Source organism: Harpia harpyja, chromosome 2 (assembly GCF_026419915.1).
Source record: "Harpia harpyja isolate bHarHar1 chromosome 2, bHarHar1 primary haplotype, whole genome shotgun sequence".
Lineage (NCBI taxonomy): Eukaryota > Metazoa > Chordata > Aves > Accipitriformes > Accipitridae > Harpia > Harpia harpyja.
In genome coordinates this window covers 36,080,193-36,106,699 of record NC_068941.1, presented here as the reverse complement: position 1 = coordinate 36,106,699, position 26,507 = coordinate 36,080,193, and the positions used below count along the sequence as shown (strand labels likewise).

At 42.4% G+C, this 26,507-nt stretch overlaps 1 protein-coding gene across 2 annotated transcripts in view; it reads right to left on the bottom strand.

Moving 5' to 3' along the window:
• Positions 1 to 26,507, bottom strand: part of UNC5C (unc-5 netrin receptor C) — a 270,802-nt gene that overhangs the window by 61,555 nt on the left and 182,740 nt on the right. For both annotated transcript variants that reach the window (XM_052776063.1, XM_052776053.1), the window contains exons 3-4: positions 20,866 to 21,009; positions 6,653 to 6,756 (exon numbers count right to left, since the gene is read on the bottom strand). In XM_052776063.1, coding sequence (XP_052632023.1) covers positions 6,653 to 6,756; positions 20,866 to 21,009 — 248 coding nt within the window. The remainder of the gene's footprint in view (positions 1 to 6,652; positions 6,757 to 20,865; positions 21,010 to 26,507) is intronic.

Here is a 26,507-nt window from a genome sequence, read left to right as displayed (position 1 = left end):
CCATACCATGTGACGTCCCATCCAGTATAGGAACGGGGAAGTGGGGGCAGGGATTTGCCGCTCGGGGACTGGCGGGGTGTCGGTCGGCAGGTGGTGAGCAATTGCACTGCGCATCATTTGTACATTCCAATCCTTTCATTATTGCTGTTGTCATTTTATTAGTGTTATCATTATCATTATTAGTTTCTTCTTTTTCTGTTCTATTAAACCGTTCTTATCTGAACCCACGGGTTTTGCTTCTTTTCCTGATTTTCTCCCCCATCCTACTGGGTGGGGGGGAGTGAGTGAGCGGCTGCGTGGTGTTTAGTTGCTGGCTGGGGTTAAACCACGACACTATTGAGCCAGCAGCTATTTCAAGTACCTTGAGACTTGAGTGCCTCTTTGAAGAATGTTATTTGATTTTTGGATTTGGTTTCAAATGTACGCTTTAATCCCAGCAACTGCCCGCTGAAGAGGATGCTGTCCTCCATGTACTACCCGCTGGAAATAGATTTTGTACCCATTTAAGGTTAAAAAAAAAGAAAATTAAAATAGGGTGGTCTCCAAAGAGGCTGAAATTACAGCTATGAGAGACTGCAAAACACATATTGAGAATGAGACAGCAAATGCAAACCACCATGACATTTTGTTCAGTTGTTGGTACCGTGCTTCTGCTGCCAATAAGGGGAAGTTGTGTTCTGGCTGTGGAAACACTTCCTTAATTGCACATATATCCAGCTTTCTGCTTGAGTACTAAAATCTACACAGGGTGTACATACAGCTGCTGGGTGTCTCTGCCCTATTACAGCTTCGCTTTATGCACAATGGGGAAGTGAAGTCTCACAAAAGAAACTTCAAAGGCTGAGGTGGACTGGTAGCAGCAGGTGGAGTACTTTGTTTCATAAAGCCTCAATTTCAAATACAGATCATGGCATTATTAACCGAAAACCACAGTGGCTGCCATGTGGCCACCAGGAGTTGCTGGGCTTCCCTTCCCACCTGAAAGAGGGGCTTGAGCTGGAGGTCCCATAGCTCACGTGTGTTGGTTGGCACTTTTGGCACCACAGGGGCATGTGGACTCCCCAGTCCCTGAAGCAACGGGGAGGGGTCTGTCTGGAGACAGCTTTAAACGAGTTACCAATGTGACATCTGTGGTTCTTTGGTTGGATGGGTAGATGGTTCTCATTCTTCACAGCACAGAGCTATATGCTTTTCAGGACCATTAAATTCAATAAGGGAACAGGATGTTGGGGGTGGCTGCGGTCCCTGAGGACAGCCCCTTTCTCATTCTCCCTGAAAGCTGCATAGTGCATGTTGTCATACAGACAACTCCTCCTACCAGTTTTAAAAGGCATACAGGATTTTGTCCAGGTTACACTTTTCAGTGAAAGAAAAGCATCAGCTCTAGAAGCACATGGAAATTCCTGAGCAAAACCTGATCAAACAACTCGAGTGAAGAACTGGGGGCTCTGCAAAGCCCTGCTGGAGGTAACTCTCACACTTCAGGCACTACGAGGCCTGTTGGCTATAGGGAGAAAGAATCAATCAGTGTCAAAGTAGGACCTGACGGACTAATCTTGTAGGCGTACAGAATAGTATCTCCAGGATGAAGAGCTATCTTCTCTAAGGGGAAAGTTGGGAGGTATGTTCATCTACCTCATAAAAAAATGCAGCTAAAAGCTGTCCTCCACATTCCGTATCTTCCAAAAATATGCATAAGGTAAAATGCTCCTCTTTCTGAGTATGGCCTGAAGAGGAGACGTAGTTCGTGTTAGCTAAAACCAGCATCCCAGGGCCATCTTCACTGCAAAAATCAAGTTGTAGAGAGGATAAGCTAGCAGGGTTCATGTCGATGCTCTTGTAGAAAACCTCCCATTGTAATATTTTATGGAGGAAATGGAAACCTGACCCTTCTCCAGTCCCACAGATCATCCTTGCCTGTTGTCAGTTCTGATCATACAGCAACTTGATTCACTTAGGAGCATGCTCTGCCCTCACTTACATCAGCATCAATGGAACTGCACTAGAAAGGAAAAGTATAGGGGTGGATACCATAGAAAATTCAGGTCTCAAAAAAACTCAGAAGCTAGTAGTCAGCGTATTGCCCAGGAAAGCACAAGACCCAAATGCAAGCCTAGCCTCAAGCAGGGGGTGTAACCTATCTCTCATGCTTCTCAAAAGAGGGACCTGACCGCCCACCAGCAGATTGGGGTGCAAAAAGAATGTAAAAAAGAACAGAAATGCGTGGGACCAGACACTGACAATTACAGGGAGCGTTATCCTGTACTTTTGGAGAAGGACAGGCCTGCATTGCCAGACCTTACCAATGGCTCTCCAGGGCAAAATGAATGAGCAGTCCTCGTTCAGTTTGGGCTGTGCTCCTTCTGCACACAAACCCGCCTCCCCCTCCCTGCTCTTCCTCCCATTGACACCCAAAGGCAGTTCTGCTGTATATTGCAAGGCAACTGCAAAAGACAGTGTCACTTCCCAGCTAATTAATATTTGTGGCCACAAACTCCTCTACTCGCCTCTCTTAGAACTCACTTTCCTGCTGGGAATATAAAACACTGCCTCGGCGACACACACCTGCATGGAAATGCATACACATGAACTCCCAATTAAGGGATAACTGCTGCAAAACATAAGTGGCTCTCATGAAACAAAGCAAACAGCAGTCATATTAATAATCAATTAGATGGAGCAGCCACCTGATGCTGCCTATTTGGAGAAGTCCCCAGCTTCCACCAGCTTTTGCCCATGCAAAAGCAGCTGAATAAATTCTGTGTCACAGTCATCTTGACTCGGCAAAACACCCTGCTCTGCCTCTTGACTCAGGGATGCTTTTCCCCTTGCTCTAGTTACTAATTAAAGCCATGAATGTGGATAAATATCACATCCAGTTTTAAACCCAATTGGGTCACCAAACTGTACATTACACCCTGTTCTGCAATTAAACTACTCTGTGAAACACCTCAATTATAATTAAAGAAGCAATTATCCCCCTGTTAAAGGCACCGTAAATCATACATTTCGATGCAAAAGTTCGTCTGGCAGCTTATGGCATATTAACCAATCTTACATCTCATTGATATTTTGATCTATAACCTATCGCAATGAGCTAATTTGATGTGACTCGGTGTCTCTAACTATATTTTATCACGTGCAATACAGTGCTGGCATCTTTCAAAGAACAAATTAAATGAGCTAAGGGGTTAATTGCTAATAACTCTGCCATTACTGTTGGAGCGTCGCGGAATGGGATCCTTCCTGTCTTCTCAGGTTAGGTTTGAAAAAATGCACGCACAGAAGAGAGTGGAATTGAAATGGATGTTTCTGTTGACACCAGCAAGCTGCAACTGTCTGATTTCCACTGAGCACCAGCAGCTCCTGCCGAGTCTGACAGGTCAAACTGCTTATCCTACCACCTTATCTAATTCCTCCCCACTGAGGAAAAGCAGAAGGCAGGGAAGCATGGAGCTAGGGCAGGGTGTTGTTTGCTTTTACATCTGTTCTTTTTTTTTTTTTTCACGGCAGCAATATGTGAGTTTGCCCCTTCACCCCTCAGCTATGTGTGGAAACCCCAATGTAACAGTGCTTGTGCTGGTCCTTCTGCTGCTTGCCTGGACCATGAACTGGAAAAGACGGAACATTTACCTGGGTGTTTCAGAACCTGTAGGTAGGTTCAGCTTGATATTGGCTACAGAGCTGGGAGTGGGGAGGCATGCCATGGTGCAGCTGGCACTGACGCTGGCCGGGGCTTGTGGGCAGGGGTATATGGCCACAGAGAAGCTGATCTGGTTTTCCCAGAGACCAAGCAAACCCTCAGTTCCTTACTTTGTCCCAAGTGACCAAGCAAGACGTACTTTGATTTGACCTCAGGCCAGGAGGCTGGTGTATTTTAACACACCTTCTTCTATTTGGATCTTAGGCTTTTTTTTTCTAGTGGCCATAACCTGAGCCTACTCTAATGCTCATCATGTCCTAGTGGATCTGAGGGACTGGTAAGTGCTGCCTTAAAAGCTTTGCTTGCCCATCTCTGTCCTTCTTGCCCTTTGGAGCAGCTTTATGCTGCTGTGTGGTTCAGCTTTTCAGTAATAGTAAGATCTGCTCTAGCATTGATCCATAAGAGCTTCACACAGTTAACTGCAATTAAATATGCTGGGAATGATAAGACTAAATTCCCCAGCTGCTGAAAAGAGGACAGAATGTATCTCTGAGCGTGGTTGTTCCCACCACTTTGAAATACCAGGAAAAAACCAAAATGAAGGGAGAGAATAAAATGAAAGAGAAAAAGCAAGGGGAAAATGCTGGGACTCTGGACTCCAGCATTACATTACACTGAATGTGTATTTTGTACAGTTTCATAGCGTAAGCTTTTCTTCCTCTGTTTTGGTGTTAAATCCAGTGATTACTTCAGAAGCCAGTAAGTGGAAAAAACCCCAAACAAAACACAGTGCCCAGAGTGGGAAGAGTCTCAGGTACATGCTCACCAAAGCATTTGGAAATGCTGCTCACAGCTGCAGCATATGCATTACCCTATGCTATGTGGAATCAAAGCAGTCTTTCAACAAGATGGAAAATAGCCTCAGCCTGCTGCCTGCCTTCTCTCAAGTCCTTTTTTACTTAGTTACCTGTACCATCATATCAGAAACTTCTCCGAACAAATAAACGAATTCTTAAACAAAGAACTTATTCATCTCTAAATTAAAATAATCATGTAATCCTTCAACCCACCAAGTTACCTTTCATCTTTCCATTTTTTTAAATTTATCTTACCAGCTTCAGCAAGTGGCTGTAATAAAGTGTCACATTAAGGTATTCATATTCATTAGTGTTCAGGTCTTTGTTCTTTTAATAGTGTTGGAAAGAATCTACAAAGAGGCTGTATTAGGCGGCTGTCCAATCTGGGTGTTTGATCTCCTTCTGACTTCAAAAGCCAGAAGAGGAAAAAAAACAACATTGAGAATGGTTCTTTTGAATGTCAGACAGGGAGTGTACGATTTCTGAGCCTGCCAAGTGTTAATTGGTGTCTGCCCCGACCACAGTACAAATAAGATTCAGAGCCAGTTAATGTACAGTCATGAATCTCGGCTACTGACAGAGTCAGCCAGGATACTAGAAGGCAGGAAAAAGTGCAATTATTATAAGAGCAGCTCACAGAAGATCTTTTCAGACATCACTTCCACGCATCATGTTACATCATGCTGTTTGGATCCCAGCCGCCCGACCAGGCATTACAGACCTTTCCGAGGGAATAACTGGACTGGCTGCTGAAATTTCAGAGGCCCTTGTAACACTGCATTCAAACAAACTACCCGTCATCATCAATCTCTGTTTCTAGCAAAGTTAATGAAGTTCCCCAGTACTACCCTGCACCACCTGAACAACTTATCCCATTGCAAACACTCCTGTCATGGCAAAACGGCAAGTAGATTTGATGCAAAGAAGCATCAGAAAGGAAAATAAAAAATTGCTGCTAAGTTCCTGAGGAAAGCCAACTGATTAATATTACAGTTGCTTGGCAGGCCTAAATGCTCTTTACAGTTTTGGGGATCTTAACAGGGAAAGAAAACAGCCTGCAGAAAAAGAAAATGGGAAAAATCTTCTATGTTAATTATTCCTTCTGATGTTTGTGGACACATTTCTGCAATTCTGATTAAGTCTAAACTTGGGTTAGATGGGGAGGTAACAATTTAAGCTTCATCTCCTGAGAAATCAGTCATCAGCACTGAGTGACAACCACTTTGCTACTTAGCCATGACAGTCTAACTTATGCTAATGTAAATTGGCAACAGTTTCTTCTGTGCATGGCAGAAGAAAACCAAGGAGAATTCAGATAGGGGAATTACCATCATTAACAATCAATTTTTCTCTTAACAGCCACAGCGGATTTAGGATTTCAGAGGCTCCCCTGTGACTCAGAGACCCCCCCTCCCATGAGCAATGAGTCTGAAGCTGGAGCTACCACTGCAATTAGGGAAGCTCCCATTCACAGGGACACCCACTGCTGTTGGTGGGCACAGATTTTGCTGAAGGGTAGGCTCTATCCTGCCAGGTAGAGGGCAGGCTACCCACTCCAGGTTTACTTAAATGACAGTAAGAAAAGCAGATAAGCCCCTGAAGATGGTTATTAGGCAGACACATCCCCTACTTGCCCCCACCTCATGCTGCTTCTCCTGGGAGCCTGTACTGGACCATGTCACATCCTCTTGTGCTGAGCTGGCCGGCTGGTGCACACACAAGCACATGGACAAACATGTGAGGGAAATATAATCTGGCAAACTAAAAATTAAAATGCCTTTACACTATGCTTGAAAGGTGCCTCTCAGAATAAGTGAATTTTTTTGTTTGTTTGTTTTAAAAGGAAAAGGAAAGATAGTAGGCTGGTATTAATATGCTTTACCAGCTATGGGTCCTATGGATGCCAGCTATAGCTGTGATTTTTGAAAGGGAAGAAAAAACTGAAACTAAACCACCTGCAACTCTGCCCAGCAAGGCACCATAATCCAAAACTAAGAATCAGTTCCTGATCAATCTTGTCTACGAGCAGCAGTCAATCAGCTCTCCATTACCACCCATTCATCATGCCATGCCCTTACTCACTGCACCATTAGGCACCGATCACGCCTTAGTTAGGGTGTTCAAGTGCCAGGACACTGCCGTTGCTACTCACCTCGGCTACTGGGATGCCTTCTGGAGGACGGCACTGGAGCAGGACCTCTTGCTCCAGGGACACTTCTTTCCCCAAGGGTTCCTGCTCAAAAGTTTTCCGGAGATCTGGGGAGGGAGAAGGAGAAGCAAAAAAATGAATAGTATTAATAGCTGGTCGTTTAAATTACATTTGATTGCCATACTGCATTAATGCGAAAGGTCTTTCTAAACAGAGAAAATAACATTTCTGCTCCCTGGAAAGTGAAGCACTTAAAAAAAAGATTGGGACATGTTTTCACTTCATTCCAACATAAAGTGGTCAAAGGTTTCATAGTGGATTTATTATTTATATTGTGGTAGAGCATGTGAACCCAGCGAGGATCCAAGATGATCCACTGTGGAAGATCATGTCCAGACACAGAACAAAAAGTGAAACAAGTCCCTTCTTCAGATAATTTACGTTTGGTAAACTATGCCAGTGAAGTACTAAAGAAAGTTATGGAAAATTAAATAAATCCGTAAAACTACAGCACGTAAGCTGAGTTGCCTTAAACTCATGGATGAAAGTGCTCGTGCTGCAATTTAATGTACTTTTAGTTTATAAGCATTAACTTTACAGCTTTAGCTAATTTGTCTTCACCTTATCATTATCCCTGTAGCACTAAATAGATAATAATAATATGAATCGTAATTTGGAGCTGAAAAATGCTTGGATCCCTGTACAGCACCACAGAAATGTGCCAGGCAGAGAGGGCACCGAATGCGCCTCCAAACATCAGACCAGTTCACCACACTGGACAGCTGTGCACTCTGGCTTTTTTGTATGCTTCTGTAATATCTTTGTATTCGTGGTAAATGGACTTGAGAAGTCCCCTCCTTACCACAGGCTCCATATTTCTGCCACAGGCTGGGACCTTCTCTGCTGTGCCAGGGAGGATGGGGTTTTGGAGAACTGAGCATTCAGCCCCAGTAGTGACTGGGGATATTTCTCCCTGCTGCTGGTTCCTGCTGCAAATGGACATGGGGCCATGTTCAAAGTCACATCAGAGAGCTGACCTGACTTGAAAAATACCTTGCAAAAAAGTTATTTTTATTTTACTTTTTGTTCTGAAGTCAGACCAGTTCCCTATGCCAGCTCACGGTGAGGTTGCACAAATACTTGTGTCATATTGGAAACAAGTTATATGGGAACAACTTAAAAGCCAAATATTTCATTTTTTGAAGCCATAACCTGCAGCTGTGCCGGAAAACCGATCACTGAATTGAACCAGTTTACAAATAAACCATCCAAAACGTTATTTTTCATCTAGATTACCTCCAAGATCTGATTTACAGTTGACCCCACAAGGACCTGCATCAGCACTACCAAAAGGCAAAACCTGGGGCAGGTGAATGCACAGATGGAAAAGGAGGTGGGGTGTCTGCCACCAAAATCAGCTTCTCTGAAACTCACCTTTGGATAGCACGAGACGTCTGTCTCTTAGCCTATATCAAGAAAATGTGGTTGTTCAACTACCTGGAATTAAATGTCAACCTAATTGTACCATGGAAAAGCTCTGTCATAGCTGGAGATGCTGATTTTAACTTAAGCTGATAACCTGGTAAACTTCTAATGTCCTTAAACCCATGCATTTCCCTAGTGAAACTGAGGCATCTCTGTTCTTCTCCTGCACCACAGGCATGAAAGGAGCGACCCCAAAGCCCACTCCCTCCCCATCACTGGCATTCCTGCTCCCTGCAGCACACAGGGCAGGGATGCTGAGAGCCCCTCTGATGGGATGGGATTTGCGGCCACAGTTCAGGGCACAGAAAGATAAGCTTTGGCAGGTCTTACTGTGGCAATATAAGAAATTATCGCCTCCAGCCGTCTGCTTGTTTGGGGCTTACCCTCTGTCAAAAGGAAGCACGTGCCAATGTCACAGCTACCTCACTACAAAATCCACCATTTTAACCTCAATTGTTGATGAACAGGGCTTTAACCTACAACACCAGATAACTTATGGCAAAGAGGAGAAGCAAACATCTGGAAGTGATCATTTCTTAGGATCACATGTCAAGCTTCACCAGACTGTGCCTGTCAGCATCCTTGTAACACTGGAGTTATTCCAGGCCAGCGAGGCTTGTTCACGTGAGAGCGACCACAGCAAGACAACTGGCCAGATTAGGTCGGTCTCCAGCGCCTGTACGTAGCTCCCACCACGTTGCCAGCTCCAGCATCACCAGCACACCAGCTTCATCCCACCCTCTCTGACAGGTTAACCAGGGGACATTTGGGTTGTACGGCTCAATTTGAGTAAAACCAAAAACCTCCAGGTGCCCTGTGGGTGGGAGTCATTCCAAGGACAAAATGCTGAGTTCTGGCTTGATGTACTTCTGCATGTTAAACATAGAGATGAGCTGCTCTTTCAGGAGCTGGTAGGTTTCTCGGGATGTGACATTCTTCCTTTGGCCCAGGTTCCTCACACATCCTGTGGGTTTGATAGGTATTCTGGGCACACATAATGCCAGGTTAATGCAGTTTGCTTTAAATTAGCAAGTAACTGGGGTTATATTGCTATCAGTACTCATATGATCGTATGATTGCTAGTTCCATAGGTATTTCCAAAGAAAAAGAATTACCTCCACAACAGGTACACCTTAGTGCATCTAGCAGGTACACATACGTGCATGGTGCAGACAATTATAACAAATGTATTGCGCTCTAATATCATGGCTGAGCATAAATGAGAAAGTTACCGTGCTGGTAATAGAAGCATATAAGCACAGTAATAAATAGTATATTAATAATAGCTTTCAGGTGTTCAGATATGGAGGGATGAAGACAGTAGAGGCAGATTAGATAGATAATAATCTGAGTTTTTTCATTGACACGTTGATTTACTGTCCTGCCTACCTTCCTGAAACATTAATAGAGCTCTGAAGTTCTCCATAGCCTCACGTACACAATAATCACCTCTCTTATAAAGCACTTGCCTTTAAAAAGACCCCCAAATTTTAGTGCATACAAAACTAAATAGCATTAGTCCAGAAATGTGCAATAACAGTAAAAAATCCCACTTGAACCTCTTTATTATCCACAGTTGGAATTGCTGGGTATGAACAGCCCCTTTTCCCTGGGAACCGTTGCAGTGGGGCTGCCACAGGTGAGGCAAACCCTGTGGGACCCCGGCCTCCCTGGCTGCCCCCCGCCCACGGAGCCTTGCTGCGTGTGGACGCTTTAACGGCGCCGTTGGATTCGAGTGGGTCAGTGATCCACAAACTAAAAATACACTAAGTAGGGGCCTTGACATAATAGTAATGTTCTCAAAGGAGCCATTAGATACTATTGAGTCAATGATACTAATTTGTGGGGGGGAAAGAAAGTACATAATTGTGTACTTACAAGATTGGGAGCTCTTATACTCTATTCTGTTGGCTCCCTCCCACGTGTTCACAGCTTTATGCCACCAGAACTACCCACCACCTCCTGCTACAGCCATGCCACCTACAAATAGCTACAGATGGTGGCTGTGCAGGGCAGGTTTAACCTAACAAACAGACAGGTTTTACCTGGTTGTAACAGACAAACAAGCTAACAAGGTGGTTTTTTTAAGTGAGGAAGAAGCGGAGGGCCCGGACAAACAATTTTGTTGCTTGCTCTAACTATCACGAAACACCCTGCTGGGACAGCACTGGGTTTTGAAGTGACTGCTTTTGTTCTATGGCCCTTGCTATGATTTCTGTGCATAACAACAACATCCTTCTAATTCTTCAATCTTCAGCTTCCTTTGCCTTTTAACAATTATAGTCATCATGGCAGCTTCACACTGTTGAAGGGGTGTGGGTGAGCTTGCTAATCTACTGAGAGACCTTGGATCTTTTCCAAGCAGAGTATTTTCAAGAACATTTTTCACTTTTTCAAAGTGTCATATAAGTTACTATTACTTGCAAGCAAGGACAGAAGGGATACATTTTCCCAGAGAATGGTAAAAGATGAATAAAATACATCCCATTTAAAAAAAAAAAGTTTTAACAATCTTCAGAAAATATGCCTGAAAAAGCAAAACAATAAAACATTTGATCCATTCTGGGTCAGCACCTCTTTGTCTGTGAAGAGGCAGTGTGAATTATTAAAGCCTCGGGTCAGCAGCAGCCCTGCTAATGTGACGCTGAGAGAGAGCCTTCTCTACCCTCACCTTCAATAGGGAGAGACGCAAGAGAAAGGCAGTTGCACTTTCTTTCCATTATTATTTTGGCAATGTAGAATAATCCCTGATTGTCTGTGTTAGCAATACTCTTCTTCCCCTTACACAGGTGATGTTGCTGCCACAGCTCATCTCTCCTGGAGTGGAGTGAGCCCTGGTGGACAGCGATGCTGAAGGGTCCCTCTTGTTTTTCTCACCAGCACTCTCACATATTTCACCCAGTTGCAGGTGGGGATGTCACCACTAGGCTCAGGGGACAGCCTGCACCCCCATCAGGTGTTTTCCCCTGCCTCTAACTTCCCTTCAAGGCTGTCTTCGTAAAAAGAAACCAAGGAGAAGAATTAAAATTCTGCTCTGCCACTCTGAGCCAGACTCTATTTTCTTTACTAACGCATAGTCTTAGTAAATTCAGAGGGGGCTCTTGTGGCATATATCGTAGCACATTTACAGCATACTTAAGACGAGACTTCCTTCCAAGACTCCTGAAATACTCCTGCACAACCCTGTTTGGTAAGGACAGATGGCTGCATTCAGAACTGCATTGAAATGAGAGAATTTCCACAAGCATAAAACTGAAATAGTATAATGGGAAATCAGAATCTCAGTGTAAACCATATTGTTAGCTTTATTCCTGAATCGCTGTACTTTTGGGGGAGAGGGGCATTAGATCTTAATTTTGATGCACTGTTAAATGACCTCCTTTTACGTTTAATCCATTTTTAGCTTACAAACCACTAAGAAGTTGAATTTTCATCTGCTAAAGGTAACAGTTTCTACAGGAACTCATGGCATTTCCCCACTTCCTTTTCTACCTGTCAACTTCTAAGAAAGAGCAAAGAATGACCCTATTCTTTTTTTGTAAACAAATGTATTTTATCTCTCTGCTATTCTGGGTTTTACTGTGATGAGTGGGTGGGTAAAACTTTAAGGATATCTTTTATCATTTCTGAGAAATGTGATAAGAGGCAGACCAGACACCTTCAAGGCAGTGCTAATGCAAGGGTGACTAATGAATGAGCATGAAAAACGGACACTTGTCAGCCAGGAATTAGATGTAAACCAGAAATGAACAGAACAATGCAGCATTACTGTCAGGGAAAGATGGATTTCTGCCCTTGGTAGACCTTAAAGACTCTGTGCTCCTTCCAGTAACTCCAACATCAACTTTCCTTCTATAACAAACAATTCAAAAAATGAGCAAGCTTTAAGAGTGGAAAAAGAAAACCCACATTATCTTCTATCCAACTTTCATATTAACTATGCCCATTGAGAGAAGTACATTTGGGGTGTGCTTTCAGAGGAATAAGGTTTTAGGAATGTGAAAAGACCTTCACGAGAAGTACATATTTCCATATAGAAGATAGCTTGCTTTGTATGGGTAAGTATGTACAGGCATCCATAGACAACCAAACATGTCATAAGCAAAAAATGTAATTAAAACACTGGAAAAAAAAGGGAATATGGCTTGGTATTATTTTAACCATTATTCAGCAGGTATCAATAGGATCAATAGGAAGCCAAGCTCTTCACTTCAAGTCTACCTCCTGCCATTGAGGGTTCTCAAGAGGCAAGGTTCAATGCTGTTTTAATTTTACCAAATAAGAAATACCCAAACAGAAAAATAATTGTGGAAAAACAGTGGGAAAATGCCACTGACATTCTACAAAATGAAAGAGGATCCACGTGCTTGTTAAAACATATCTCACTGCATTTATTCGCAAACTTGGATGACTGATGCTGAGTTAGAGAAACATGACTAACATTGTAAAACTGGCTTGTTCCTCTTCCATCACTTTCCACGATGCAGGTGGAGTTAAGAGAAGCCTTTTCTGCAAAAAAAGGCATTAGAGACTGAACTGCAATTCTAAATGTGAGAAACCATGTGCTATCAGGCATACTTTGGCCTCTCTTTTCTGTTCACAGCTGAGTCTACGACCTTTGCGCAAGGATCAATCACACCGGTGGGTAAGTAATGGAAAGGTTAGGTACAAAAAAAACCTCTTTTTTTTTTATTTTGTCCTTGTGTGGTTCCAGCTCTCTGTTGTTAATTAGATCAAACCAGATTTCCACTGAGACAGTCACAGGAGTGTCATCAGTCTGTAACCCAGGGGTTCCCTCTGAAACCTCTATCAATTGCTTTTGTAAGAGTGGTGCCTCATCCTGCTGAGTCCCCTGCTGTATCAGCTGCGTGCCGGGTGTTGATCAAAGCCTCCTGCCCTCCTTCAGTGCGCTGCTGCTCACGGGATGAGATCACGGCTGGACAGGGCTGTGCTCTCAGCCGGCCCAAGCATTAGCAGCTGGAGCTGAGGACAGAGGAAATAAGTTGACACCTCGAAACCCTGTCTTTATGCTCAATACACAACTCTGTGCCACCCTTTCCTTCTCTGGAGGGGCTGTTTCACACCTGGCCAGCCCTAAAGCCAAGTGCCGCCGCACCACGAGGCTGACTCAGCCACCTTCTGAGCCTGGAGAGGAACATCAGGGACGGTGCCGCTTCCCCCTTTCCAAAGATGCCTGGCAGCCCATGGCTTGGGCTGAGCTTGTCCGCAGCCCTGTGGCAGCCCAGGGAGCGAGGCCTCATGCTGTTATGCCATGCAGCCAAGAAGTAGCACCAGCTTTCACAGCTGAGCAGCTGATGGGGACTGAAGCAGAGTTCTTGGAAGTGCACAACATGTTTTGGAGATGCAGGCTGCTACATCTGCTGACCTAAGGCACGGAATGAGGTGAGGAGCATCCTTTGCTTGCCAGGCTACAATCTGCAAGACATTTTGCCTGAGCCCAGGACCTTCTCTCCTGTTTTATTCCCTACGTATTTACAGTCTGAGCAAATGGGAGGTGCACACCTGCCAGCCCCTCATTCTGCCGATGGCATCTTCAGCCAGTTGGGGATAACACTGCAGCCTGATGACTCCTCAGAGACTCACCGCCTGCATGTCTGCAGAAAAAAACATTTTTTCCCCTCCTCTCTTCAGCTTTAAGCTAGTTCAGCCAGACGCTGGTAAGACAAAACACTCCTTTGCAACACAGCTTCCATGTGGGTTATGCTTATAATGAAGAACGACCCACTCAACACAGTTGGTATTGATACAACCGTAAAAAATATAAGCAAGATAACTTTATCAAGAATTCACTGAGTAGATGGGTTCCCAGGTGTACATTGATTGCACTGTTCTCCTCCTCTTATATTTTTACCTTATAGCTCGATATTTCTTGGTTTTCTTTGTAAGCTTAACCTGCAAGGTAACTTATAAACTTAATTCTATTCATTATGTTATTTGGTGACTGAAGATGGATTCCAAAGTTCTTCCTTTTCAAATAAATCTAAATGTAAAGTTCAAATGACCTAACTTCAACAGGTGCCTTTTTAGATGACCGATATACTAAAGGTACTAAATATAGACATTAGAAACATCAGGTGTACATTGCAATTCATATGTAGAATTGAATTTACAACACACTGAAACACTAAAAGACAATAATTTGTATAGATGTGATATTTTGTTGTAGTTGCTCTTCTGATACACTAATCTGACTCACACAGCTGTCTGGTCATTACCAAAATATACACAAAATTTTGTTAACTTCCTGGCTGCATCTATGTTTCACCATCAGGCACTAAGCAGACTCTACTGAAAGATGATAATTTCTTAGGCATGACAGTGTAGGTAGGATATTCTCAAGGCTCCTACTGAGGGATTCAACTCATATAAATTCAGTAAAGGGGTTTCCTTTTGTTTTTTTAAGCAACGCTAACAGTCAAGTCAAGTCCATCTTAATTTATAAAGTCTTAGCTCTTTATTACAAAGCAATGATGTGATTTGTATTCATTACTGTTGCAACTGCATCCTTAAGTTTGGGAGTCAGTCATGCCTGTTAACTGGGGAAGCGGTACAGAAAAATGCCTGTCAGGAGCAAAAGCAAAGTGGTAGTATCAAATATGTTAAATGCTCAGTTAACTTCTCTGCTGCCCTTTCTGTGATCTGCCGTTCTCTCTTCAGTAATCTCAGCTCAAGAGCACGTGTTTTAATTATCCCTTTTTTAACGACAAGCAGCAGACATCAATTAGTAGTAACTTAAATGGTACACAAGGAAGGACTTGAGGTCCTATCTCTGCTAACTCTCATACACACTTATCAAAGTGCACAAAACACATTTTTGGATTATTTTTTAATACTGCATATCCTAGACGTACCTTCCTATTAAAATTTTCAAGGTAAGTCTTCCCAGCTCCCTCTCCTGATCTCAACATCCACCCAACTTTGTATCTATTCCAATGTGCTGCAATGCTTTTGTGGGTACAGGAACATGTTCTCACAGCATTGCTTGGATTAGGTGTGTGAAGAGAGGGAAGAAAGGCACTGCAGCAATGTAACGTGGAGCATGGGCCCCAGTACTAAAAGGTGAGATAACCAAGTGTCAGTAAAGAATCTGTGATTATTTTTCATATCTGTTTCTTTGTATGACTGCATACCCCTTGTAAGTGGAGATAAACCATCAGGTGAACTGGTCTACTCTTCTATATTGCATTTATCTTATCAGTATACAGTATATCTGACGTGCATATATTAGCTACATTCCTTTGAAAAAATGTCTGGGGGAAAAAAGGCTTTTAGATAAGTACATAGGAAACTAGTATCAAATTATACAAAAGATTAACAAGTGCAGACCCTTACTACATCAAGGCTTTTTAAAATGAATTTTTTTTTTAAATTCTGATTTTAAGATAATGAATTAAGGAAAAGAAGAGACTATCCACATTCATTACACCAAAAAAGATCGGGTAACAGAAATTACAGAGAAAGCTGCTATCTTCTTATAGGTTTTCAACAAATTCAAAACCTGGCAGCAGATTTAGGTTTTATATTCTTACTATATTTTCTCAAGGACAGCATGGGTTAACATCATGAAGTCAGTGAGGCTACAGCAACACCACACTGGAGCAAATGAAAAGTGAGGTTGCTCTATGCACATGGGCTCAAAGCAATTTGTCTTAGCTACCCCTTTATTATCTGATCTAAAAATTAGGTCAAATCCTGCAGCTATTGTTTAGTCTTTATCAGATGTATTTTCCAGTGGGTTTAACTCTACTCTCAGTTACACAGGCTCAGACCTCATTCATCCTTTTAACAGGAATTTTGCCCTGTTAGGTTTTATCCGTTCAATGACATCAGTCTTGTTACATAAAATTCACATTAAAACTTTATATTGGGCTTGGGTTTTTTCAGCTAAAGGTAAAGCTACCCAACCCCCCTCCTTCCTCCCTCCCTCCACAAAAGTAACGTATTTTTAATTGAGCAGAAAAACTGTATTAAAGCATATTAGTGACTGCTAGTGCTCCTGATAGGATGTGCCTAGAATAAATAAGAAATGTGTGAATAAATAGGAAATGCATTTTAGCACTTTCATAGGCCCATATCTCAGAAAATTTATTGTATCTTTCCAGCTCCACCAAGATATACATTAGGTGTCTCTACTTTGTTGGTTACTGAGGTATCTAGAATGGAAAAGTGAAAATTAATCCCAACAAATCTGCTAATTTAAGAGGATGAAATGCTCAGCTCTGTTCTCATGGGGAGGCCAAAGCTGCAGGAAGATGAGTTCCATGAAATAGGAAAAAAGCTCCTTTTCAGAAACAGCCTGCGCAGAAGGGAGTGATTTCATAGCGTACTCATGGTCCAGGAGTGAAAAGGCGAGACACCGTTAAATACCCTGAACAGTTAGAGAAGCCAGGATGTTGGCTTTAGTCTCAGACTCTTTTTCTGTTTATATTGCTAGCACAGGCAGCCTTTGAAAACCAGCAGCATCTTCACTCCATATTTATAGATTACTCCCTTCCTGAATAACTGAAGCTCTTGGCCAGAGTGATGTTGCAATTGATTTTCACAGAGAACTTTCATTGACTAGGTTGTTACGTACCTTCTGACACATGCCTGACCCTGCATTAAACAAATACAAGCCGGTTTTCCAGGATGCACATTTTTCACACTTTCAAATTACTTTTCAGTTAATTCTATTACACGCTCAGTGAACAGAGATGTTGCATGCTTTTTTTTTTGTTGTTTGTTTTAATGGAGTACAGCTCCAGCCCTTGAGAGGACACAATAATTCTAGAATAAGACCAGTGGGCATAAGAGAGAAAAGAGAGAAAGAGGAGAAAGAGCAGAAGGAGAAAGAGGATGAGGAGGAAGAGAGGAAGAGGGAGAGGGAGAAGGAGAGAAGCTTTTCTTAATGTGCTAGGTATGCCTAGTTATGCTACAGTTGTAGCTGTTGAGATGAAATCACCAGGCTCAGGAATTAAGATAAATAATAATATAACTTAAGCTGAGCACTTTACATGCTCCATTTACCCCTCACCTTTCCCAAAGGTGTCAGTGCTCACTTTCTGTACCAATTAAAAGTGAAGACTGCATTGGTGACAAACATGCAACTATAGCTGGAGACAGAGCTGGAGAGATGGACTCTTCTGTCCCTCTTAAGTTTTGGACATCCTTGATTTTCTGGATTAATAAATACTGCATGGACCCTACCTTGCATCCCAGTCTCAGAGCACACTGTGTAACCATCAGAAGACTTACCAGCTGTGTTTAAAGTTTATTAAGAAACAACTATTATATTGCCAGGACAGATTCAGTGCTCTGAAGTCAAGGCTGTGAATACAGACGAGTTTCGGTATATCTGAGTCCATAGTTTAATATAGCGATCTTGTAGACCAAATGATATCACAAAGTAAGGCACATACCCCACATCATATGTCTGAGTTCCTAAAAAAATAGTCCTGAGTTACCTGAGACATTTATAGAAACCTGTGAAATTGGAAACGGACAATTTTGCAGAGAATGTGCTTTTGCTGCTGTTTGAAAATCTGCAGTTTGAAGGCCTAACACCTCAATCCTTAATCCCAAGGAGTCTAAAATTGATTTGCCTGAATCACAGCTGCCCAAGAAACCCAAATTCAGGAACAAGAGGTTAAAAAAACTTCAGTAACATACAAAGCCACATTTGAGTTACAGGCACATAAAACTTCCTGGAATTTATTTAATTAGACTGTTCTAAAAAAACCCCACCAAGACTCTAGAAAAATCACTGAACTGACTGTTCCTCTCTCCAAAATATGGTACGAAAAAGAAGCAAACTCTGTATTATGAGTGCCTTCAATAAAAATTTGGATGCCTGGGAAGATATGTCAAGTGATATAAAATAACCTCCATACATATACAATGATTATATGTGTTATACAGAAATTAAGTACATAGGTATGGCAGTACACAAAAGTTACTTAGCCATCAAGTGAAATACACTCAGACTTCTAAACTGTGTTAATTTAATGGTCATCTGTCAAGGGCTAACTGGCAGGACATGAAAATCTGCTTAATGAGTTAATTTAGGAGTCATAATCTAAAAAACCCGTTCAAACATTGCTAAGCCTCTCTGAAGTGCTGACTGCTTAGAAGAAAGAAAATTGAAATCCCTCTCTTTTGTTTCAGTACAGAAAAAGAAAATCCTCAAAGTCTTGAAAAGTTGCCTGCCATGGGAAAGCACTATGTACATATGTACTGCCATTTCTAATTTTGCAGGAAGACTGTCTGTACAATAATTTTAACTCCCCTTAACTGCGGGGAAATTCTTCTCTGAGGTTAGTCCTGTACTCAAAGGTACAGGTCCTCTATTTCTCTAGGTACAGGTACAGAGGACTATGTACAGGTCCTCTATTTCCAAGTCAGTTACTTGGACTAAAAGCATTAAAAAATGGGTATTTAAATTGAATGTCCGAGATTTGTATCTGGATGTTTACACAGAAAGTAACTCGTCTTTGAGGATTTAACCATGCAATATTTTCTCAAGAACAAAAGGATACTCAAGCTCTAAATGGGGAGTTTTAAATGACAGAGAGTCTTTCCTCTAACGTGTCTGTGAAAAGCTTTATTTGGCTGGAAGAATTCTTTTCTCTCATTATAAATTGTTAGGCACAGTGCAGGAAACATAAGTATGCTGCAAACCCAGTTTCTAATGACCTTCTCTCACAAAATGTGTTTTTGTTGAGGTGAAAACAGCGGAAGAGATAGATACAATTCCGGATGATATATTTTGTTCCCATTATACAAAACAGGATTTCATCATGTGAAAGAGAAATGGGAGTCCCCAGTGTGACTACTCTATTACAAAGAAAAGCACCTCTTTGAAAATTAATGAACATTAAATATTTGTACAGTCAAATGAAGATCTCTTTTCAGGGAGCTAGTTTCCCTGTGTTCTTGGGCTCTAAGCTGGGAATGGTTCAAAATAAATACTGAGGTTCGTAGCCATGAATAACAATGATGATATATTAGGGTTGAGATGACCACTTTCAAACTCATATTACCAATCTGATTATGTGATATGCTAAACACACAGTTTTTTATTCATTAAAGAACAGCAGCTTTATTATATGATTGCAGAGACATATACTTTCAGCTTTGCAGAAAAGGACCTGGGGGTCCTAGTGGACACCAAGTTGACCATGAGTCAGCAATGTGCCCTTGTGGCAGATGTGGCTAATGGTATCCTGGGCTGCATTAGCGAAAAAGTATTGCCAGCCGGTCGAGGGAGGTGACCCTTCCCCTCTGCTCAGCACTGGTGAGGACACACCTGGAGTGCTGGGTCCAGTTCTGGGCTCCTCAGTACAAGAGGGACATGGACATACTGGAAAGAGTCCAGCAAAGGGCCACAAAGATGACTAGCATCTCTCCTACAAGAAAAGGCTGAAAGAGTTGGGACTGTTCAGCCTGGAGAAGAGAAGGCTCAGGGGGATCTCATCCATGTATACAAATGCCTGAGGGGAGGGTGCAAAGAGGATGGAGCCAGGCTCTTTTCAGTGGTGCCCAGTGACAGGAATAGAGGCAATGGGCACAAACTGAAACACAGGAGGTTCCCTCTGAACATCAGGGAACACTTTTTCACTGTGTGGGTGAACGAGCACTGGCACAGGTTGCCCAGAGAGGTGGTGGGGTCTCCCTCCTTGGAGATATTAAAAAGCCATCTGGACATGGTCCTGGGCAACTAGCTCTAGATGGCCCTGCCCCAGCAGGAGTTTGGACCAGATGACCTCCAGAGGTCCCCTCCAGCCTCAACCATGCTGTGATTCTGTGAAAGGAACAGCTGTCATGTCATTTCATAGCTTGCTTTGGTAATATTCCTACTCATTAGTGTCCTGGTTTTGGCTGGGATAGAGTTAATTTTCTTCCTAGTAGCTGGTACAGTGTTATGTTTTGGGTTCAGTATGAGAATAATGTTGATAACACACTGATGTTTTCAGTTGTTGCTAAGTAGCATTTATACAACGTCAAGGATTTTTCAGCTTCTCGTGCCCAGCCAGCAAGAAGGCTGGAGGGGCACAAGAAATTGGGAGGGGACACAGCCAGGGCAGCTGACCCAAAGTGGCCAAAGGGGTATTCCATACCATGTGATGTCATGTTCAGTATATAAACTGGGGGGATTTGGCTGGGGTGAGGTGCGGGTCACTGCTCAGGAACTAACTGGGCATCAGTCGGCAAGTGGTGAGCAATTGCATTGTGCATCGCTTGTTTTGTATATTCCAATTCTTTTATTATTATTGTCATTTTATTATTGTTATTGTTATTATTTTCTTCCTTTCTGTCCTATTGAACTCTTCTTACCTCAACACAAGAATTTAACCTTTTTTTCCTGATTCTCTCCCCCATCCTGCTGGGGGGGGAAGTGAGCGAGCGGCTGCGTGGTACCTAGTTGCTGGCTGGGGTTAAACCACGACAATTAAATTCAGACACTTTTCTTGAGACATATAACTGCTGTACTCAAGAAATATTGTTTTTGATGCTTTCCCCCCACACAAAGGAGAAGAAGGAGATTTTGTTCTTAAGAACAGGTTAAGCTGAAGTTCTTACAAATGCTTCTGAAGGCCTTAATTTTAGTATGCGTCAACGACTGCAGAAAATACAAAGCCTAACTGGTCAGAAACAAAATTTCTCTCCCAAACAGTGGAGACTCCACTTTTCCTCACTCAAACACCATCAACACGCAGAGCAAAGACACTCACATGCAATGCGGACGTAGGCTTTCCGGCTCTTGGTGGTGCCTGCAGAGCTCCAGGCAACGCACTGGCACCAGTAATCTTCAGGCCCAAAGAGCTCCTCAACTTGCTGTCGGGAAATCTCAATGCTTACCTCTCGGACAATCAGACCTGTCAGGGTACAAGTAATGGTGGTTAATATTAGGCTTACAGATAGAAAGAAAAAAGTGTAGGTACAGAATTCTGCTTGCAAAGTTGTTGTGAGACCTTACAGCTCTACCAATATCTTCTCAGCAACACATGCTGTCATAAGGATGTGAAGGAAAAAAAACCACCACTTTATCTGCATAAGAGAAGTGGGTGAATGAAAAACTAATCACTGTGGTTTTGACTTTGATCACATACCACATATATGTTAGACAAGTAAGAGGAACAGCACCTCAGCTGACATAAATTGTACCATGTCATAGGACGATTTACATCAAGTGATGATCCAGCCCAGTTTTTTTTCATATGAATATCATAAGACCACAGAGTTATTCAATTTATATGACTCCCTTAGCCCTCCTGTATTTCATTTCCTTTTGCTAGACAGATACAGCAGAGGGAGAAGTCCTGTTCACTCTGACACTGAACTGCCCAGGAAAATGGATTTTACCATTGCAGAAAATGTCCCAATATTTTCTGTAATGATGGGCACATGTGCTGCAGTATGGTTATTGCAAGCTGCAGTTTGGGGACTATTACTGTCATATATACCGCAGATACGGCGATATTTTTTAGGTGATTTTATAATACAGTGCAATACACTTCAGTGCCTGACGGTCTCCCTGGCCCTGCCCTTCATAACACATCTCAGCGCAACCCCCTCCAAACCCACAGTTGCACCAACGATGACAGTGACCCATTCGTTATCCTTCCAAGCAGAATGATATTTGCCCACATTTCCCACACAGTACTCTCTGTCGGGAAGCCGTTTGGCTTCTTCTAAGTGCAAGGAAATATTGCGGTGTCTCAGACACCACTGCAAGGAGCGTTGGTAATGTGTTGATCCTCTAACTACAACCACTGTGCTTCATATAGACACAACCCCTTTCTCTGCCTCAAAATGCACTGCCTGCTCAAAACACTCTTAATTCCAGCCAAGATACTGGGCCGGGGTGGGATAGAGCGCTTACACCTCTTGTCAGCATATTTGGTCTTTGTTGCCAATGCCAAAGTATCAATAAGCTTCTAATGTGTGTCTGCCTGTAGAAAACACCATCGCCATTTCAAAAATGCACTCTTGCAAACAGCCTTGAATATATAAATTCACATAAAAGTATTTTGTGTAGTGGGACTGATTTTCTTTTTCCTTCCAGAATTGCCAGGAAACTCAACTGAAAGATCCTTGGATCACAGCATGCACAGTTTGTCCTCATCACCAAACACCAAAGGGCAGGTCCTTCTGCTGAGCACAGACTTGAGCCTGTGGAGGCCAGCTACCCTCAGCCTCCTGCCACACAGCTTACAAGGTAATATTCATAACTTGAATGTTCCCAATTGCACAGCATGGCACGTTCCTCAAGCACTGGAAACCAGGCCAGCCCTTTGTCGTGGTTTAACCCCAGCCAGCAACTAAACACCACGCAGCCGCTCACTCACTCCCCCCCACCCAGTGGGATGGGGGAGAAAATCGGGAAAAGAAGCAAAACCCGTGGGTTGAGATAAGAACGGTTTAATAGAACAGAAAAGAAGAAACTAATAATGATAATGATAACACTAATAAAATGACAACAGCAATAATGAAAGGATTGGAATGTACAAATGATGCGCAGTGCAATTGCTCACCACCTGCCGACCGACACCCAGCCAGTCCCCGAGCGGCGAATCCCTGCCCCCCACTTCCCCGTTCCTATACTGGATGGGACGTCACATGGTATGGAATACCCCATTGTCCAGTTTGGGTCAGGTGCCCTGGCTATGTCCTGTGCCAACTTCTTGTGCCCCTCCAGGCTGATTTGCCTGCAGCCTCACAGAGGCTCCATTCAGGGAGCCAACGATTAATTACTGTTTGTACACAGTTGTGCACTGTCATTGAGGCTGCATGCTGTTTGCATCCAAAACTTGGTTAACAACTTAACAGCAGAAAGGAATTCATGCATGTAATACCATAGACTTCTCTGGTGGGAATGCCTTCTAATGAGATGCATTTTCCTGCTAGAGACTATCACAGCCTAGTTCCCTTTTTATTTCATTATCCTTGACATCTTTAGCCATTGAATAATCAGCTACTTTGGGGGAAACACTTAATAGCTTTCCTCCTTGAAATGAAATACTCAAAATATGGCAACTGCACTCCAAAGAATGGAAATCAAAGTGGTGCAAGGGCATTTGATATGCCGTGAACACTGTGTTATAAACTTTTTCTGCTTTGATGAGCTAATTTGGCTCCAAAAGGGGTCTGAGGGATAGCTTTTGTCCTGTTGAGAAGAGCATGAAGAGGGTGGGGTGGAAGCATGTACATTACATGCATAGAAATGGTTGTATTTTCCCAGTGCAACTGCTGCTAGCCTAAAGATTACTTCAGTTCATTCCCAGTTTTCATAGCACTAGCCCAGGGAGCCTTTGAAGGTTACAATATTATGTTTTTATAATAAGGCTGATTATGACAGAGCTTGATGGAGCAGTGAACTTTGTTACCCGAGGGCTAAAGCAAGCAGGCTCATAATGACAGTACTGGTTAATAATGATTATGAAATAGTCTTAACATTCAGGACATAAATACCATTTTCTGATAGTCTGTTGAAGATACAAACCCATACGATAAATAGCTCCCAGTGAACACACCAGCAGAACTTTTTATCTCTGACTTCCTGAGATGCTTTCTAATTCAAAATAACAAGCTACTCCAGGTAATGTCTTTTGGAACAGCCATGAAGTACTGATAGGTTTCAGGTTATTCAAAGTAATTTGGCCTTTGATCTTTGAGTAATACCAACTGTTGTGCCATGACCAAGGAGATGCACACCTTCTTTACATACCAAATAGATGCCGCCTTTTTCTGCTTACAGGCAAAAAATATCACTGTGTCTTTGTCTTTAAGGTAAACTATTTTTCCTAGAGCTCAAAATGTGCCAAACCAGTTGGTGATGCCATGAGATCATCTGAGCTGTAAGGATCCATGGCCAGAACTCGAAGTTGATTCAACCACTCCTTCCCAGCATCGCCCATCGGCACCTCACTGCACAGCCACATCGATACAGGAGAAACATCTCACCAGCTGAAATGCACGCAGCCTCAAACTCTGGGGCAAGCACAAAGGGATGCGTTTCCTTTGTTGTGCCAACTTGCAATCCTATTCCTTCTGCTAACACACTGCAATGTAACCCCTAACAGAAAATCCCTTTCTAGGCTAGATTACAAAAAACGCTATTTGCTGAGATACCTCAGATAGCAACTGCCTTGTTATCAGCTGACATACTGCTGTACATCAGATTTCACAGAGGAGCTGGTACAGTCTGTCTGCTTTCATTCAGGAGTGTATTGCTTATCCACCTCACATGGGCACCAAGTGCAGGACAACCCTGGTATGATGACTTCAAACAGAGATCTTCATCTTATCCCTGTCAAAGCTGCTTCTGCTTCTACATCAAAGAACAGTAGCTGGAGTCATAAAAAAAAAAAGAAAAAGAAGAAAGAAGCTGAACAACCCATGTCTCAATATTTCCAGACAATGTGACACGCTGTGCCTGTAGTTCAGGCAACTGTTTATCGAATTGTTTGGTTATAGGTCAGTGCACAACCTCTGAGTGCAAATTTAGAAGTCAATTTATAAAATGAGTCCTTATATTTTGCCTAAATATAATTAGGACAAAACAGATTAAGAGATTAGTAGCAATTTATGCAGCATATAATCTACCTGATATTGGCCAATTCTACTTTGCCGCAGTGCTAAGTAACAAAATGTCACCCTCTCACAGAGAATATCTCCTCTACCTTACCTTCTGTATTAGGAATATATTGAATTTTTCAATCTAGTTCCTCATATGGCTAAACTATACAGCAGGCAAAGATATGCAGCATAAATGTTTTCTTACAACACTTGAGTAAGCTGCACATTTCCAGAATTAATACAATCACGTAGATGGCGGCACAATCCACAAGAAGTCAGGATCTTCCTATTTTAAAGCAATGCAGTAACAAACAGAGCTGAAGGGAGATAACAGAAATGTGGGCAGCTAGAATGCTTGACATGTCCCTTCTAACGCATATAAATTCATAAAGAGCATCTATATAGTATTTCTAACTCGTACTCTCCCTGTGATGAATAGCTAGCATGAGACAGGGAAAAGCATTTGCTTGCACTGTCCAAACTTGATTTGCATTCAACAAAGTGAGAACTGTTTCTGTAGCCTCTTGTTGCCCATCTGGATCTTGGGTATGAAGACAGATATGTGAAGATTTGGGGTCTAATTATCACCACCCTATTTCTGGCAACAAGAAGATTGTGAAGAGAAGAGCTTTAAAATGAAAATGCAGAAAATCAAAGTAATTGAAAGCAATTCTCCAAAATAAACAGTAATTGTATCTTAAGATTGTTCACTGAAAAAACCCACAGATCCTTAAAAATGCATCCCCGGGTTGCTGGGCTCTTTCTGCACAAGTGTTTCTTTTCTGATCTCAGTGAATAACTGCAGCATTCCCAAGAGAGAAGCAATGTAAGAACTTTTACAACTTGAGTATGAAGAAGTAAAATATCTCAGGAAAAAAACAAAAGCAAAAATATTTGCTGTCCTCTCTGGGTCCTGCGTATATAGATCTGGATCTGCTGGGTTATAAAAGATGTCACAGAGGCTGCTCAAGGCTGAGGCTATTTATACACACAGATCAGTCAGATTTAATACACTTACCTAAACCTGGCACCACAAAAAGATACTACATTGGTGGAATTTCCCTAAAGAGAGGTTCAAAACCCTGTAGCCGTCAGGAGACTAAATAAACTGGTCTAAGATATCCTTTTGCCCCTAAGTTTTCTGTCCAGTTCAGGATGGAGGATAGCTTACGGCATTTGGCATAATCAGTCTGCAGTTATGTCCCAGTCCCATGAATTGAATAGGTTCTCCATAAATGACAATTTTTGCATATCTAGTAACACAGCATATACAATTATTCATTTCAATAAAATAAATGTATCTCTGGGACTAATACCACTTGGGCTCTGAAAAGGAGTAGGAAGGAACCAGAACTTTACTTATTTCTGTATTTGCACATTAAGGAAGGATTAATGGGTGGAGAGAGGCAGAGGGCGGAGGAAGCCTTGCTCAGTCTGCCTACTGCTAATGTGTGCAGCTGAATGAGCACAGGGGAGAGGCACTCGCTGATGGTATATATCAAAATAAAATTACTACCCCTCCTGGAGCAAAAGGAAGAGCAAAGAGGGAATTGTGCCTTATATACATGGTCTTTTATTATAAGCTGTATCCTAGAAACACAATCAAGCAAAGACACACTTCATTCACGCGGTCCCCGAGTGCTGAACTTAGCTGGCTATACAAACTGTGAGGTAGATTATCTGGTCTTCAGAGGCAGAAATGTTATCTTTTTTAATGTATGCAAATGTAATGTAATTGTATGAGATTATGGTAGATTATTAGTAACTGCAATAATAAATTGTGGGTTCCATATTG